We start from the raw sequence: 14,441 nt of genomic DNA, 5'->3' as shown, positions 1-14,441 counted from the left end.
CAAAACTGTTGAACTGATTTGCCATTTCCTTCTCTAATTTTATGCAGACAGGGGTTAAGTGATTTGCCCAGGGGTCACATAGCTTGTGTCTGAAGTCAGATTTGAACTATAGTCTTTCTAGCTCCAGGCCCAGTGCTTTTGCCAGTGTCACCTAGCTTCCCCAGACATTATTGTATAAATATTTTTCCTTGTTCCATTTGTTTCACTGCATCAGTTCTTATAGTTCTTCTCAGGTTCCTTTCAATCCATCCCTTTCGTTAGTTCTTTTTTTTTTTTTTTGCAAGGCAGTGGGATTAAGTGACCTGCCCAGAGTCACACAGCTAGGTAATTGTTAAGTGTCTGAATTCAGATTTGCACTCAGGTACTCCTGATTCCAGGGCTGGTGCCCTGTTCACTGCACTATCCACCTGCCCCCCCCTTTCATTTTTTTTTTTTTTTTTTTTTTTTAGGTTTTTGCAGGGCAATGGGGTTAAGTGGCTTGCCCAAGGCCACACAGCTAGGTAATTATTAAGTGTCTGAGGTCAAATTTGAACTCAGGTCCTCCTGACTCCAGGCAGATGCTCTAGGTGTTCTATCCACTATGCCACCTAACCGCCCCCTCATTATTTCTTAAGACCCCTCATATTCATACATTGCAGTTTGTTCTGCCATTCCTCAATTGATGAATACTACTTTTGTTTTTAATACTTACCTGCAACAGAAAGAACTGCCTATCAGTAGTTTTGTGTTTATGAATCTTTTCCCTTTCTTTGATATCTTTGGACTGGTAGTGGTTTTACTAGATCAAAGGATTAATGACTTTTAAAAGGTGTTGATCCATACTGTTTTCCAGAGTAACTGAACCAGTTAGTTTACTTGTGTACCTATTTTCCCACAGATTCTTCAGTAATTGTCATTTTCCTTTTTAATATCCTTCCCAGTCTGGTAAGTGGGAGGTGGAACCTCAGAATTGATTTATTTAGCATTTCTTTGAACAGTGAATTCAAGTATTTTTTTTTTTATTTGATTGTTGAGAATTTAGTTTTCTTCCTTTGAGAGTGAACTGTTTGTATACTTTGTTGATCTTTGTTAGGAATGGCTATCATTCCTATATATTTGAATCAGTTGATCGTATAGCTTGATTTTGAGACCTTTATCAGAGGAACTTCCTGCAAAGGTTTTCCCTTCTAATATTAATTGCATTGATTTGTTTATGCAAAAACTTTTCAATTTTCATATTATCAAAATTGTTTATCTTTTATGATCCTTTTTATCCCTTGTCTGATATGAACTCTTTTCCAATCCAGAGTTCTGAAAGGTATTTTTATTTTCTTCCTTGCTCCTCTAATTTATTTATAATGTGACCTTTTATATCTAGGTCATGTATCCATTTGGAGCTTATTGTGGTATATGATGTGAGATGTTGTACTAAACCTAATTTCTGCCAGACTGCTTTCCAGTTTTCCCAGCAGTTTTTGTTAAATGGTGAGTGCTTACTTCGGTAGTTGCGGTCTTTGGATTTATCAAACACTGTGTTATGTTGTTTTGCTTCTGTGTGATAACTACCTAATTTTTTTCCTTTGATTGACTTTCTGTTTTTTAGCCTGTATCTAATAGTTTTAATGCTTGCTTCTTGATAGTATGGTTTGAGATCTGCTACTGCTAGCTTCTTTCCCTTTATCCTTTTATTTTTTCATTATTTCTTTTGAGAATCTTGAATTTTTATTTCTCCAATTAAATTTTTAAAAATATTTTTCCTAATTCTTTAAGTTAATTCTTTGGTAATTTCATTGGTTTATCACTGAATAAGTAAATTAATTTGGTAGCCTTATTATTTTGACCTGGCTTGATCAAAAACATTTGGTATCTTATTTTGATTTTTTTTTTGTAAAGAAGGTTTTTTGTTGTTGTTGTATTAATGCTTCCTGCATAGTCCTTTTTGTGCTATTGGAGACAAAATAGATACTCAAGTAGTTGGATTTGAAGGGATGAAGATGAGTATTCTGACTCCAGGCTCTATCTACTTTGCCATATTCCAAGTCTGACATTATAGTGTTACACATTTATAGTTTCTTCTCCCTCTGCAGAGACAGAAAAGGGGTATTTTCTTATATCTTTTTTTCTTTGAGTAAAGCTTCTTGATAATTATAATTTCATAATAAATTTGGGTTTTGTTCTTTTTCATATTTACATCACTTTGCATTGGGTTTTTTTTTGTTGGTTTTTTTTTGTTGTTGTTTTGTCTTTGATCAATTTGGGATCTCTAGCTGTGACATCCCTGGGTCAAAAGGTATGGACATTTAGTTATTTTCTTACCATAATTGGCAGTTATTCTCTACCATTACTCTGAATGTTCACACCTTCAGCAACAGTGTATTAGTTTGCTTTCTCTCCCCCACAGCTCATCCTAACCTTTTTCTTTAACCTTCTCAATATTCTGACATTATTCAGGATAACATTATGTAGACAATGTAAACATTGTTACTTATCTACTTGGTGTGTAGATGCAATAGTGAGCATTTATCCTGTTTTCTCTATCATATGATCAGGTCATCTAAAAAGTGTTTCAAACTTGTGTAAAATAAGTATTCTCCTTAACATTCCAGTTCAATAATTTTCAAAGTTATGTGTCATATCTAGTTTTGCTAGCATTCTGTTCAGAGCATAAATTTTTTTCTTATTTTTCCGTTACATGTACCTAATTCTAAAAGTGACCTGTTAGTCATATTATTATCTTATTATCTACAAAAGTTATCTCATTATCTAAGTCTTTGTGGAATTAAACTAATTTTCCATTATTTACTTTTATGCTATACCAGTCAGCATATACTTATAGACACACGCATATTTAATATTAATATTCTCACTATCTATTGTGCTTTAAAGGCCAATGGTATTTCCCTGCTTACTTATCACTTTTGACCAATGTCTATTTTTACAGTTGTCCTGACTGATATGATGATTGCCATTTCTGCTATTTTAACCCCTCATTTTAATTCTAAATATCTTTAAGATGTATATTTTACTTTCCAATGTATTTTGCATTTCTCCATTTTATGTATGAGTTCATACCCTTTACATTCATGGTTATGATTTTTGAGTTTAATCTTTCCCTCCTTTAAATTTTGTTAGAATTTTTTTTTTTTTTTGCAAAAAAAAGACTAGCACTTGGAACCTGGTTTTAGGGGTTCTCAAAGCAATCTAATCACAGGCATAGATATTTTCCCTGTTGAGGGGAAAAACCACTTGACCTTCTCCCCACCTTCATTTTTAATAGTTTGTTTTAAGTCATTTCTCACCTTACATGTCCTTCTGTTATAGACACCACTTCCTTCATCTTTTTTCAACTTTTCTTTATTGTATACAGATAAGGATATATGATTCATAAGACACTTTTCCCTGCTCATCTCCTTTTTATATGTTTAAATAACTTATTTGTTGTGCCTGGGTTTCAGGAAATGTTAAATACCTTCCTTTGCCTCTTATTTTCCTTTTACTCATCCAAGCCTCTTAGACTGTTAGCCTTGGTGGGACTCCCCAGGGTATTTTCTCTTCTCTTCCTACCTCTGTGTAAGCATTAGATCACTTATCCCTATTGAGATAATCAAACTTGTTTATCTTGCTTAAATTTCTTTGATTTTGTACATCTCACACATCATGCTTAAGAAATCATCAGTTCCGTTAAAAAAATCTTTTTTCCCCCTTGCCTTCTAAGGGTATGATGAATATTTTAGGATAAGTTTTTTTGGATAAAAATCATTTTCCACATATATTTTAACCTTTAAATTTTTATTTCTGGGTAATTTTGATTAAATTTATAAAAATTTATTTTTTCTCTTGTTGGCACTTGAAATAAGTTCTTTCTATCCTGAAAGCTTTGGAGTTTCAAGATGTGTGGGATGAGTCTATCCACTTAAATAAAACTCAGAAACTTCTCAAGGTATGAAGAGAAAAATTTTATTCAATTCTCAAGAATCAGACCCCCACTCTGAGAAAGAGAGGAGTACAGAACAAGGAATCCACAATCTATTTATCCTAAAGCACCCCCTCACCCACCCATCCTCATTAGGTAGGAATGTGGTCTTCACAATCTAGACCTGTAAATTACTCTGAAGGAAAAGCATATAATTCAAACCCAGATTCTCCCCCTCCAGGACAAGGAGTGTAGAAACATCTGTATTTCAATCCAGATAAGACAGAGTCAGTTTACTCTTTACAATTTAGTCAAGGTAACTTTAAGTTGCTGTCTGGGAGGAGGGGCAGGAGACACCCAGCTCAACTATTTATAATCTATAATATTCTACTGAAGAAATCTCAGACTTTATCCCATTCAGTAACATTTCTTGCTGAGTTAACTTTAGTGTTCCTATATGGAGATGGCACTTATTATTGCTCTAACTTTTGCTTTCTGTTTTTAGTATCTGTGGATATTTTTTGATCTTATAATTTCCTAAAATTTTGAGATAATTTCTTTCATTATACTTTCTTAGGGAAGAACATTTTTCTCTTCAAGTCCTGTTTCCCTGATCAATTAATTTTTTTAAAATATTCAACCAAATCTTCTAATTTTTCTTTCTTCTAATAATTCTTGTTGTATCATTAAATCTCAATTTTTTCTCCATCCTATTTTCATGGTTTTCACTGCTTTGTTAAAGTTTTTGAGTTCTAGTCTAAGTCATCTTGAATTTTCATTAAGATCTCTCCTGTCACTTTGGATCTCTTTCTTTAATTTTTGTACATGACTATCCAACCACTAAAGAAGACTGAGTTTTGTGAGCTTATCTAGTTTTATAATAGCATAATCCACTTTTAGTTGAAATTTTTCTTGGCATTCATATTCCATAGTGTTTTCTTTTTACTGTGAAGTAGTCTTTTTTTTTTTAGGGTTTTTGCAAGGCAGTGGGGTTAAGTGGCTTGCCCAAGGCCACACAGCTAGGTAATTTATTAATTGTCTGAGGCCGGATTTGAACCCAGGTACTCCTGACTCCCGGGCCGGTGCTCTATCCCCTGCGCCACCTAGCTGCCCCCTACTGTGAAGTAGTCTTAAAAAAATGTATTTATTTGTTGCTTTTTCATTTACTTGCTCTTTGCTGGGTTTTTTTTTTTTTGAAAGTTTTCTTCATGGGAGAAGGGAGATTTTTTTCCTTTTCCTTTATTTTTAGATTAGTGCAATTCTAGTTGTTTTGAGATGAAGAGGTAGATCTGGATTTACCTGCATATTCCCATATGGCTATAGATCACATAGGCTTTTTATCTATATCTTCTTGTCTGTGTGTATGTGCGTGTGTGTGTGTGTGTGTGTGTGTATTTAGAAGAATCTTTTAGGGTTTAAGTGTAGACTTTATGTATCCTCATTAAGTTTCATTTTCCTCCACAGGTGTCTTATTTCAGGGCCTTCTTGTGTTACAGATGATGTAATGACCCTGGACTCTATAGGCAATGTTAATGGCATATTCTGCTTTGGGATTGTTATCCTCTGGAAAGATTTTGAATATATTTAATGATAGATTTGCTCTCTTAAGAAACATAACTAAGGGCAGCTAGGTGGCGTAGTGGATAGAGCACCGGCCCGGGAGTCAGGAGTACCTGGGTTCAAATGCGGCCTCAGACAATTAATAAATTACCTAGCTGTGTGGCCTTGGGCAAGCCATTTAACCCCATTTGCTTTGCAAAAAAAAAAAAAAGCAACATAACTAAATAGATTGTCATTACCATGAGGTTATCTAGTTACTATCTGATAAAGGTTTTGGTCATGATGTCTCATGAAACCACAGTCCTGGACAGTCTGTCTGCATTCCAGCATTTTTGGCAAAGAAGCTGAAAAAGGATGGATGTTAAAGTTTTCAGTTTTTAGATTGCCTACATTTGCCTTCAGTTGTATTAAGTACACATTTATTTGTTTGTACTGTTAATATGTAATCATTGTCTAATGACCTAGTTAACATTATTGGAGAAATTGAACCACACCCATGTTATCATTCTTAGTATAAATGAGAATAGAAAACACAGATGTTGTAATTAAATGGAAGAATGTCTAACAGCTGAGATAAATAGGTATAATTTTATAGCATGACCACAATTAACTTTTAAGAAATTTATTGTTTTTCATTTAAAAAATCTATTTTCTCTTCCTCCCCTTTCCTCCACAGTTAAAAAAAAAACCCAAAATAAAGCAAAGCAAATTTCCTGCAGTGACTTTGTCCAAAAATATGTGCCTCATTCTTTATCTTGGCATCTTCCTTTCAACAAGTGGTGAATAGCATATTTTCTCATCAGTCCTTTTAAATTATGATTTTTTATTTCATTGCTTACAGTACTTAAGTCTTTTAAAGTTTTAAACAGTAAACTTCTCATGGAAAATTTATTAATTTAACTTTGAAAGACTTAATGAGTAGAAATTAATAATTGAAATTAGAAAAATTGTACTTTAATTTAAATTAAATTAAAATTTTAATTTTAATTTAACTTTCTGAATTTAAAATTTTAATTTTCTCATTGTTATCCTTTTTTTTCCTTTTGACCTTTATGAGTAAGCAAAGGAACATCAAAAATAGGAATTGACCAGTAAGCAAAAATAGTGTTTACTCTTAAAGTTCCTTGCATCTATCAAGAGACAGAAGTGGGGGAGGCTAGGTGGCGCAATGGATAAAGCACTGGCCCTGGAGTCAGGAGTACCAGGGTTCAAATATGATCTCAGACACTTAATAATTACCTAGCTGTGTGGTCTTGGGCAAGCCACTTAACCCTGTTTGCCTTGCAAAAACCTAAAAAGAGAGAGAGAGAGAGAGAGAGAGAGAGAGAGAGAGAGAGAGAGAGGTGTATGTATGTATTTATAGAAGATGCTTACATTGGTTTTTGAAAGAAGCTAGTGATTCTGAGAGATTAGACAGACATTGAAGATACACAGGAGATGGAATACCATGGAATACCATTTACAGAAATAGAATGGTGACTATGTGGTTGGAGAAAAAGGCATGTATTATTTGAGTCTTTTTGTGGAGGATAAAAATGTCAAGATTTGACTACTGATTGAAAATAAATTGAAAGAAGATAGAGTCAAGGATGCACCTGAATGACTTGGAGAATGGTGACTTCCTTAATAGTGAGAGAAAAGTGTAGAAAATGGTTATATTTGAGGGTGAAAATGAGCTCTGTTTTAGATATATTGAGTTTTCTGTAGGACATGTTGTTTGGAATGTCTAATAATCACTTGGTGATATAGGACTAGAGCCCAGGAGAGAGTCTAGAGCAGAATATATATAGGTTTGAGAGTCATTTGCAAGGACATAATTTCATCCATGAAGATGATGATATTATGAAGGAAGGGTGTAGAGAGAGAAGAGGGCATAGCACAGAACCTTGGAACACCATTAACATGATGGGTGGGGGGTGTGGATTTAGATCCAGCAAAAGAGTGAATCAGAAAAGTAAACTTGAGGAGCTGCAGTGTCATGAAAACCTGGACAAATGAGTGTATCTAGGAGAGGCTAGCTAATAATATCATAGTGCTTCAGAGGCATAGAGAAAGATGAAGATTGAGAAAAGGCCATCAAATCTGGCAGTCAAAAGATCGTTGACAACATTGAAGAGAGTAGTATCAGTTGAGTAAGGAGATCTAAAGCCAAATTTTAGAGAGTAGTAATAAGAGATATAAGGAATGCATACCACTTTATATTTAGATTTTGACTGTGAAAGAGAGGGAGTACTATTGAGTGATAAGCTGACTTCTCTGCCAAGAAGCCAGATATTCTAAAAGTTAGAAGGCTAATGAAAAGGTACAGAGAGAAGAGATGGAAAAACTTTTAAGGAGAAAATAAGAACATAAATTTGACTGGATAGAGTACATGTAGGGAAGTGGAAAAGAATAATATGATCAAAGGTAAGGTAGAAATATATTGTTATTAGAGAATCTTGATATCTAGGTATAAGAGTTTGAACTTTACTTAATAGACAATAAGTATCCAGACAATTAAGTTTCAATTAAATTAAACAAGGATTTGGAAAGCCTGTTTATCTATTGTTAACTATAATTTCCTTAGGCAAAAAAAAAGAAATAAAATTATTTTGCTAAATGAAGTTTTATTCTCTAAGGATCTTACTGAAACCTATGGTAGATGATCCCATTGAAGAGGTCAACCCTAATTCAAAATTTGGGGGGACATTTTATACAGAAAGGACAGAATCATAAAATGTGAGTCAAGCGACCAATGAGATTTCATATAGAATACATAGTTCTACATTATGATCCTCTGATAATTTATACTGTTTACTTCAGATTCCTATAGATAAGCAACCCATTTGGTTTGGAGAGGGAATGTTTACAAATAACCATAGGATTGCTCTCTCCTCATCTAAGATGTCTCTTATCTAAGATGTCAGTCATCCAGATGATTGAATTTATTAGTGCTGTCACTGAGCTGATCAGTTGTACTGACACAGACCAAGTCAATATTTAGATGCAGGAGATGGGTCATGAATGACATTTTTACACACCAGAGGCAACATTCAGATTTATAACTTTTAGCTGGAGACTGAAAAACCAATTTTGATCAGAAGTATAGAATTAAAGAGTATCAGACTTAGTAACAATTCCTTGATTACATCTTGTGTTTTCAGACATGGAAATGAAGTTGATAAATGTTGATAGAGATCTCTCCTTTTGTTAATCCAAAAGTGTTAAGTTGAAGCAATAGTTTTAGAAACAGAATACAGATGGCTGAATGAAAGTTTGTTATTATTTCTGACATTATGAGCTTGCAGATAAATGAAAATTTTAGAGACTATACAGTTTTTCTAATTCCACACCTATATTTTCTGTCAATAGGTATCATCTCCAGGCTCTTCGACATTTGTATGTTCTAGCAGCAGAACCAAGACTTCTTGTGCCTGTTGATGTAGATACAAATACTCCTTGCTATGCATTATTAGAGGTTACCTATAAGGTAATTTTTTTCCTCCCATTTTTCCATTCCCTCCCCATTCCCACCCCAACTCAATTCATGACTTAGTTTTATCTCTTTGCCACTCTCATTCTTTACTATTAATATGGGAGAAATTGGTGGTGTCAGCATAAAGATTAGAGTTTGTGAAGTGAAAGACTCACAGAGTAACCCTGGATTGAAAACGCTCAAGATTTTATTTCACAAAGTTCATAGATTAAAACTATTTTTCTGGACAGTAAGTAGTTTGAAGACAGGGTGAATAAAAAGTCTAGGCAATAGTGCCTGAGGGAAAGAGAGGAAAGCTGCCATAAGAACTGACTGGGTAGACTTGAGTGAATCAAGCCAAGAGGAGAGTTTAGTCCAGACTTTTATTATCTTACCCACTTCCTGGGAAGAGAAGAGTCAGGAAAAATTTGGCAAAGGGGAAATCCCACCCATTTTGCATGATTGAGGTCAGGTAAAAACTGAATGCTGGAGCAGGGGGATGGGGGAATGGGCTGAGGTTGCTTAGATCTTGGGGAATTTACTTTTAACCAGTGGAGTTACATTTAATTGTAGGAGAGAATTTGCATATGATTAGGGTCCATGAAGCCAAGAGAGTCCTCAGAAAACCTCAGACAGGCACAAATAACATTTTCTTAATATAAAAACTAGTCAGCTAATTCTCCTTCTATACTATAATGCATTTGTGTTAATCTCTTTTAAAAATTAAGTAGCTTGAATTATTCAAGCTACATGATATAGTCGAAGGAGTGACTACAATCAAAGGACTTGGCTTAGAATCACAACTTTGATCCTTTACTTCTCTGGGCCTAAATTTTCTTTTCAGTAAATTGAGAGGGTTGGTCTAGATAAGATTAGAGACCTAAGATGACTTTCACCTCTAAATGTTAAAGTTAAAATTGGTTGGTTTCCATTCATCCTGTGCCCTCTTATATAATGTTCTGTTTCCTGATCAATGAATCTGATTAAGCTGTATTTAATGCTTTTTTGTATTTGTGTAAGAAAGTGTTATTTGAGTTCTATATGTTTTCTCACAGTTTTTTCGTCATGTTTTCTTGATTGAAAATGTCCTATTTTACATGGCTGAAACAATCTAAATATAAGACCTACTAGATTGTTCAGGGAATCTCATTCAGGGATTAGTGATTTAATATGCATAAGTAGATTACCAATCAGCATATCCTTTTTTCATTTTATATACATTTAAATTAGAGGAAAGGGTCAGTTTTGACTCTTATTTTTTTTTTAAAAAAAACGGGACAGATAATAACAGAATCAATGGAAAATTCAACCTTTTCTCATTCTGGCTTCCTTCAAGCACATTATACTGAGCTCTTGTTCTTTTGATGATATAAAGGGCACTCAGTGGTATGAAGAAACAACAGAAGAGCTAATGGCACCTACTCTTCTTCCTGAGCTTCACCTTTTAAAACAGGTAAATTGAGACCAGATTTGAGTACTTCTATTTGTGAATATATGCATATCTAATGAATTAGTTTAATTAGAATAATACTGAGCCTTTGTAAATTACTGAAATTGTTCCCTTTCTCCTCTCCCTCTTACATTATGGAAGATGATTGCTAGTAGTAACAATAGAAATAAGGAATTTCAAGATTTACAAGTTTGGGTTTTTTTGGGGTTTTTTTTAGATTTTTTCCAAGGCAATGGGGTTAAGTGGTTTGCCCAAGGCCACATGGCTAGGTAATTATTAAGTGTCCCAGGTCTGATCTGAACTCAGGTACTCCTGACTCCAAGGCCAGTGCTCTATCCACTGCACCACCTAGCCGCCCCAGGATTTACAAGTTTTAAGATGCCAAATAAATCATGATATGAGGTTATTGTATTTCCTTTCTTTTTTTTAATTTAATTTTTTTAATTCTCATTTTGTACAAATGTTTTTTTTACATTAATAAAATATTCTTTTTTAAGAGTAAACAAAATACCCCTCCCCCCATGAATACAGACTTGCTTGGGCAATAAAGTAAAGGGGAGAGAAAAATTAAAACTAAAAAAAATAATAGTAATAATTGTAGGTATGGCCAGGTGGCGCAATGGACAAAGCACCAGCCCTGGAGCTATGAGCACCTGAGCCTACATCCAGCCCCGTAGACCCAACAATCACCCAGCCATGTGACATGCAAGCCACCCGATCCCCACTGCCCTGCAAAAACCAAAAAGAAGAAAAAAAAAAGACCCAAAATGAAATAAAATAGTAATAATAGTAGGGGTGGCTGGGTGGCAGACAGAGCAATGGCCCTTGAGCCAGGAGCACCTGGGTCCAAATCCAGCCCCAGACACCCAATGATCACCCTGCTATGTGGCCCCAGGCAGGCCACCCAGCCCCATTTGCCCTACACCCTCCCCCAAATGATAATAATAAAAAATGTGCTTCAGTCTTTGTTCCAATACCAACAACTCTGTCATGGGTGGATCACATTCTTTATGGTAAGTCCATCGCAAAAGTTGCTTCCATATTTTTCCAACATTGCCATTGCTGATCTCAACACCCTCCTATCTTATTTCTCCACTACCATGTACTGTATTTTCTCTCTCCTTTCACTCTGACTATGCTGTAGGGTCACTGAGTGGCGCAGCAGACAGATCCCTGGTCCTGGGGCCAAGAAGCCCTGAGCCCCCATACCACCCCTTAGGCCCAGCATCCACCTGGCTCTATGGTCCTGGACAAGCCTTCCAATCCCAGCCCCTTGCAAGAAGTAAAAAAGAAAATGTGTTATATCTGACCACTCTCCCACCATGGTCCATCCTCTTCTCCTTTATTCACATCCCCACCCTTCCCCCTGCTCCCCACTCCTTACTCCAGATGCCTATATCCCATTGAGTATATATACTGTTTCCTCTCCTAGCCACCTCTGATGAGAGCAAAGGTTCCCTCATTCCCCCTTGCCTCCCCCCTTCCATATCATTGCAATAGCTCATTGTAATAAAGAAAAAAACATATGAAATATCTTGGCCTATTCCCCCTCTCCTTTTTCTTTCTCCCATTCCATTTCCCTTTTATTCTATTGACTCCATTTTTACACCATATTTTATCTTCGAATTCAGCTTTCTCCTGTGCTTCAACTATAAAAGCTCCCTCTACCTGCTCTATTAACTGAGAAGGTTCATATGAGTATTATCAGTGTCATTTTTCTATGCAGGAATATATGCAGTTCATCCTCATTAAGTCCCTCATATTTCCCCCCCCTCCTCCAATCTCCAATGCTTCACCTGAATCCTGTATCTGAAGATCAAACCTTCTGTTCAGCTCTGGCCATTCCAAAAGGAACATTTGAAATTCCCCTGGTTCATTGAAAGTCCATCTTTTTCCCTGGAAGAGGACATTCAGCCTTGCTGGGTAGTTCATTCTTGGCTGCATTCTAAGCTCTTTTGCCTTCCTGTATATTGTATTCCAAGCCCTGTGAGCTTCCAATGTAGTTGCTGCTAAGTCCTGTGTGATCCTGACAGCAGCTCCACGATTTTTGAACTGTGTCCTCCTGGCTGCTTGTAATATTTTCTCTTTGACTTGGGAGTTCTGGAACTTGGCTATAATATTCCTAGGGGTTGTTTTTTTGGGATCTCTTTCTCAGGGGATCGGTGGATTCTCTCCATTTCTATTTTGCCATCTGCCTCTAGGATATCAGGGCAATTTTCCTGTAATAATTCTTTGAAAATGATGTCAAGACCCTTTTCCTGATCATGACTTTCAGGTATTCCAATAATTTTTAAATTATTTTTCCTAAGTCTGTTTTCCATATCAGTTGTTTTTTCAATGAGATATTTCACATTTTCTTCTAATTTTTCATTTTTTTTTTTGGTTTTGAAGTACTGATACCTGACTTCTGGTAAATTCATCAATCTCCCTGAATTCTATTCTTTGTCTGAAAGATTTGTTCTCCTCAGAGAGTTTTCTTATCTATTTTTCCATCTGGCCAATTTTGCTTTTTAAGGCATTCTTCTCTTCCATAATTTTTTGAACTGTTTTATCCATTTGACCTAAGCTGTTTTTTTAGCATGCTATTTTCTTCAGCATTTTTTTGGATTTCCTTGACTAAGCTGCTGACTTCATTTTCATGTTTTTCCTGCATCTCTCTCCTTTCTTTTCCCAGCTTTTCTTCCAACTCCCTCATTTGATTTTCAAAGTCTTTTTTGAGCTCTGTTATAGCCTGAGCCCAATTTCTGTTTTTCTTGGAGTCTTTAGATGCAGGAGCTTGTGCTTCCTCATCTTCAGACTGAGTATTTTGATCCTTCTTGGGCTCATATGCAAAATATTTCTCAATGGTCTTCCTCTTATTTCTCTGCTTGCTCATTTTCCCAGCCTGGGCCTGGTTTTGGGGTGCTTCCTGAGCTTTTCGGACGCTCCCACAAAGGTCTCAGTGTGTGAGGCTCTGTCCTCCCTTCTGGTCTGTGAATGACCATAAGCACCTCCCTATGCCACTGGGCTGAGGTGGGGGGGGGCCCTGCTGTTCTGTGGGGGGGCCTAGACTGGGATCAGGATCTGAATGTGGTCAGAGCCCCAGAGTCCTGTTCCAGGGACAGAGGATTGAGCTCTGCAGTCTCTCTTTGCTCCCCTCCCTCAGCTTAATGGGCTCATGCCCTGGGGGCTCCTGCTTACTGGCTCCGCCTGCTTCTGTTCCTGTATCTGGGCTGGGAAAGACCACTTTGCTAGCTGTGTGCCCTGAGGGCTGGGTTCCACATGCTCTCTCTGGCAGAGGTCCCCTGCTGTTCCCCCACTTTGTGCCCAGTGCTCCCCGGGGTGCAGCTCAGGAGACTCCCCCGCTGCTGTGAGCCGCGGCTAAATTCTTTTGCTCTGGTGGGCCACTGCTCTGGCGGGCCACCCCTCCGGCGGGCCACCCCTCCAGCAGGATGCCCCTCCAACCTGGGGGAGCAGAGCCTTTCTGTTGTTTTCCAGGTTACCTTGAGTAGGAGAACTGCCTGGCTGGGTCCTTCTGTGGATTCTGTCTCTAGAAAGTTTAGAGTCCTTAGTTTCAACTTTTATCAGAGAGCCCCTAAGACTGGATCCCTTCTGGTAGCCATCTTGGCTCCGCCCCCTGTTGTATTTCCTTTCTTGGAGATTTTGAAAATAATGAATCTGAAAACATTTATTAAGTACCTGCTATGGGATACTATTGTACTAAGCTTTTGGGAAAAGAAAACCCAAAAACAAACCCCTAGGAGTTTACAGTCTTTATGCAAACAAATAAATACAAAGCAAACTATATACCTGGTTTATAAGGAAATAATTGAAAGAGACAAAACACTTGAATTTAGAGGAGTTAGAGAAGGCTTTCTGTAGAGGATGGAATTTTAGTTGGGACTTAAAGGAAGTCAGAATTGAAATAGAGGAGGAAGATTATTCCAGAGCAGAGAGGTGGGGTGACTTTTTTGCAAAATAGCTAGGAAGCCTTTGTCACTGGATGTTTTGGGTACTCAGGTATGAGAAGACTGAAAAGACAGGAGGTGGCAGCTAGGTAATGAAGGCCTCTAAATGCCAAATAGAACAATATGAAGTCATTGGAA

The 14,441-nt window shown here is 36.6% G+C and overlaps 1 protein-coding gene across 2 annotated transcripts in view; it reads left to right on the top strand.

The window, feature by feature from the left end:
- Nucleotides 1-14,441, top strand: part of ANAPC1 (anaphase promoting complex subunit 1) — a 147,744-nt gene that overhangs the window by 113,512 nt on the left and 19,791 nt on the right. Inside the window, exons 40-41 of one of the 2 annotated variants that reach the window (XM_074209276.1) lie at nucleotides 8,804-8,921; nucleotides 10,282-10,359. In XM_074209276.1, the coding sequence (XP_074065377.1) occupies nucleotides 8,804-8,921; nucleotides 10,282-10,359 (196 nt within the window). Of the gene's footprint in view, nucleotides 1-1,357; nucleotides 1,642-8,803; nucleotides 8,922-10,281; nucleotides 10,360-14,441 lie in introns of those variants that run through there. The other variant, XM_074209277.1, reaches the window with a different exon arrangement.

This window comes from Macrotis lagotis, chromosome 1 (genome assembly GCF_037893015.1).
Source record: "Macrotis lagotis isolate mMagLag1 chromosome 1, bilby.v1.9.chrom.fasta, whole genome shotgun sequence".
Classification (NCBI taxonomy): Eukaryota; Metazoa; Chordata; class Mammalia; order Peramelemorphia; family Peramelidae; genus Macrotis; species Macrotis lagotis.
Note: the sequence above shows the minus strand (reverse complement) of the source record. Positions and strands in the feature narration are given on the sequence as shown.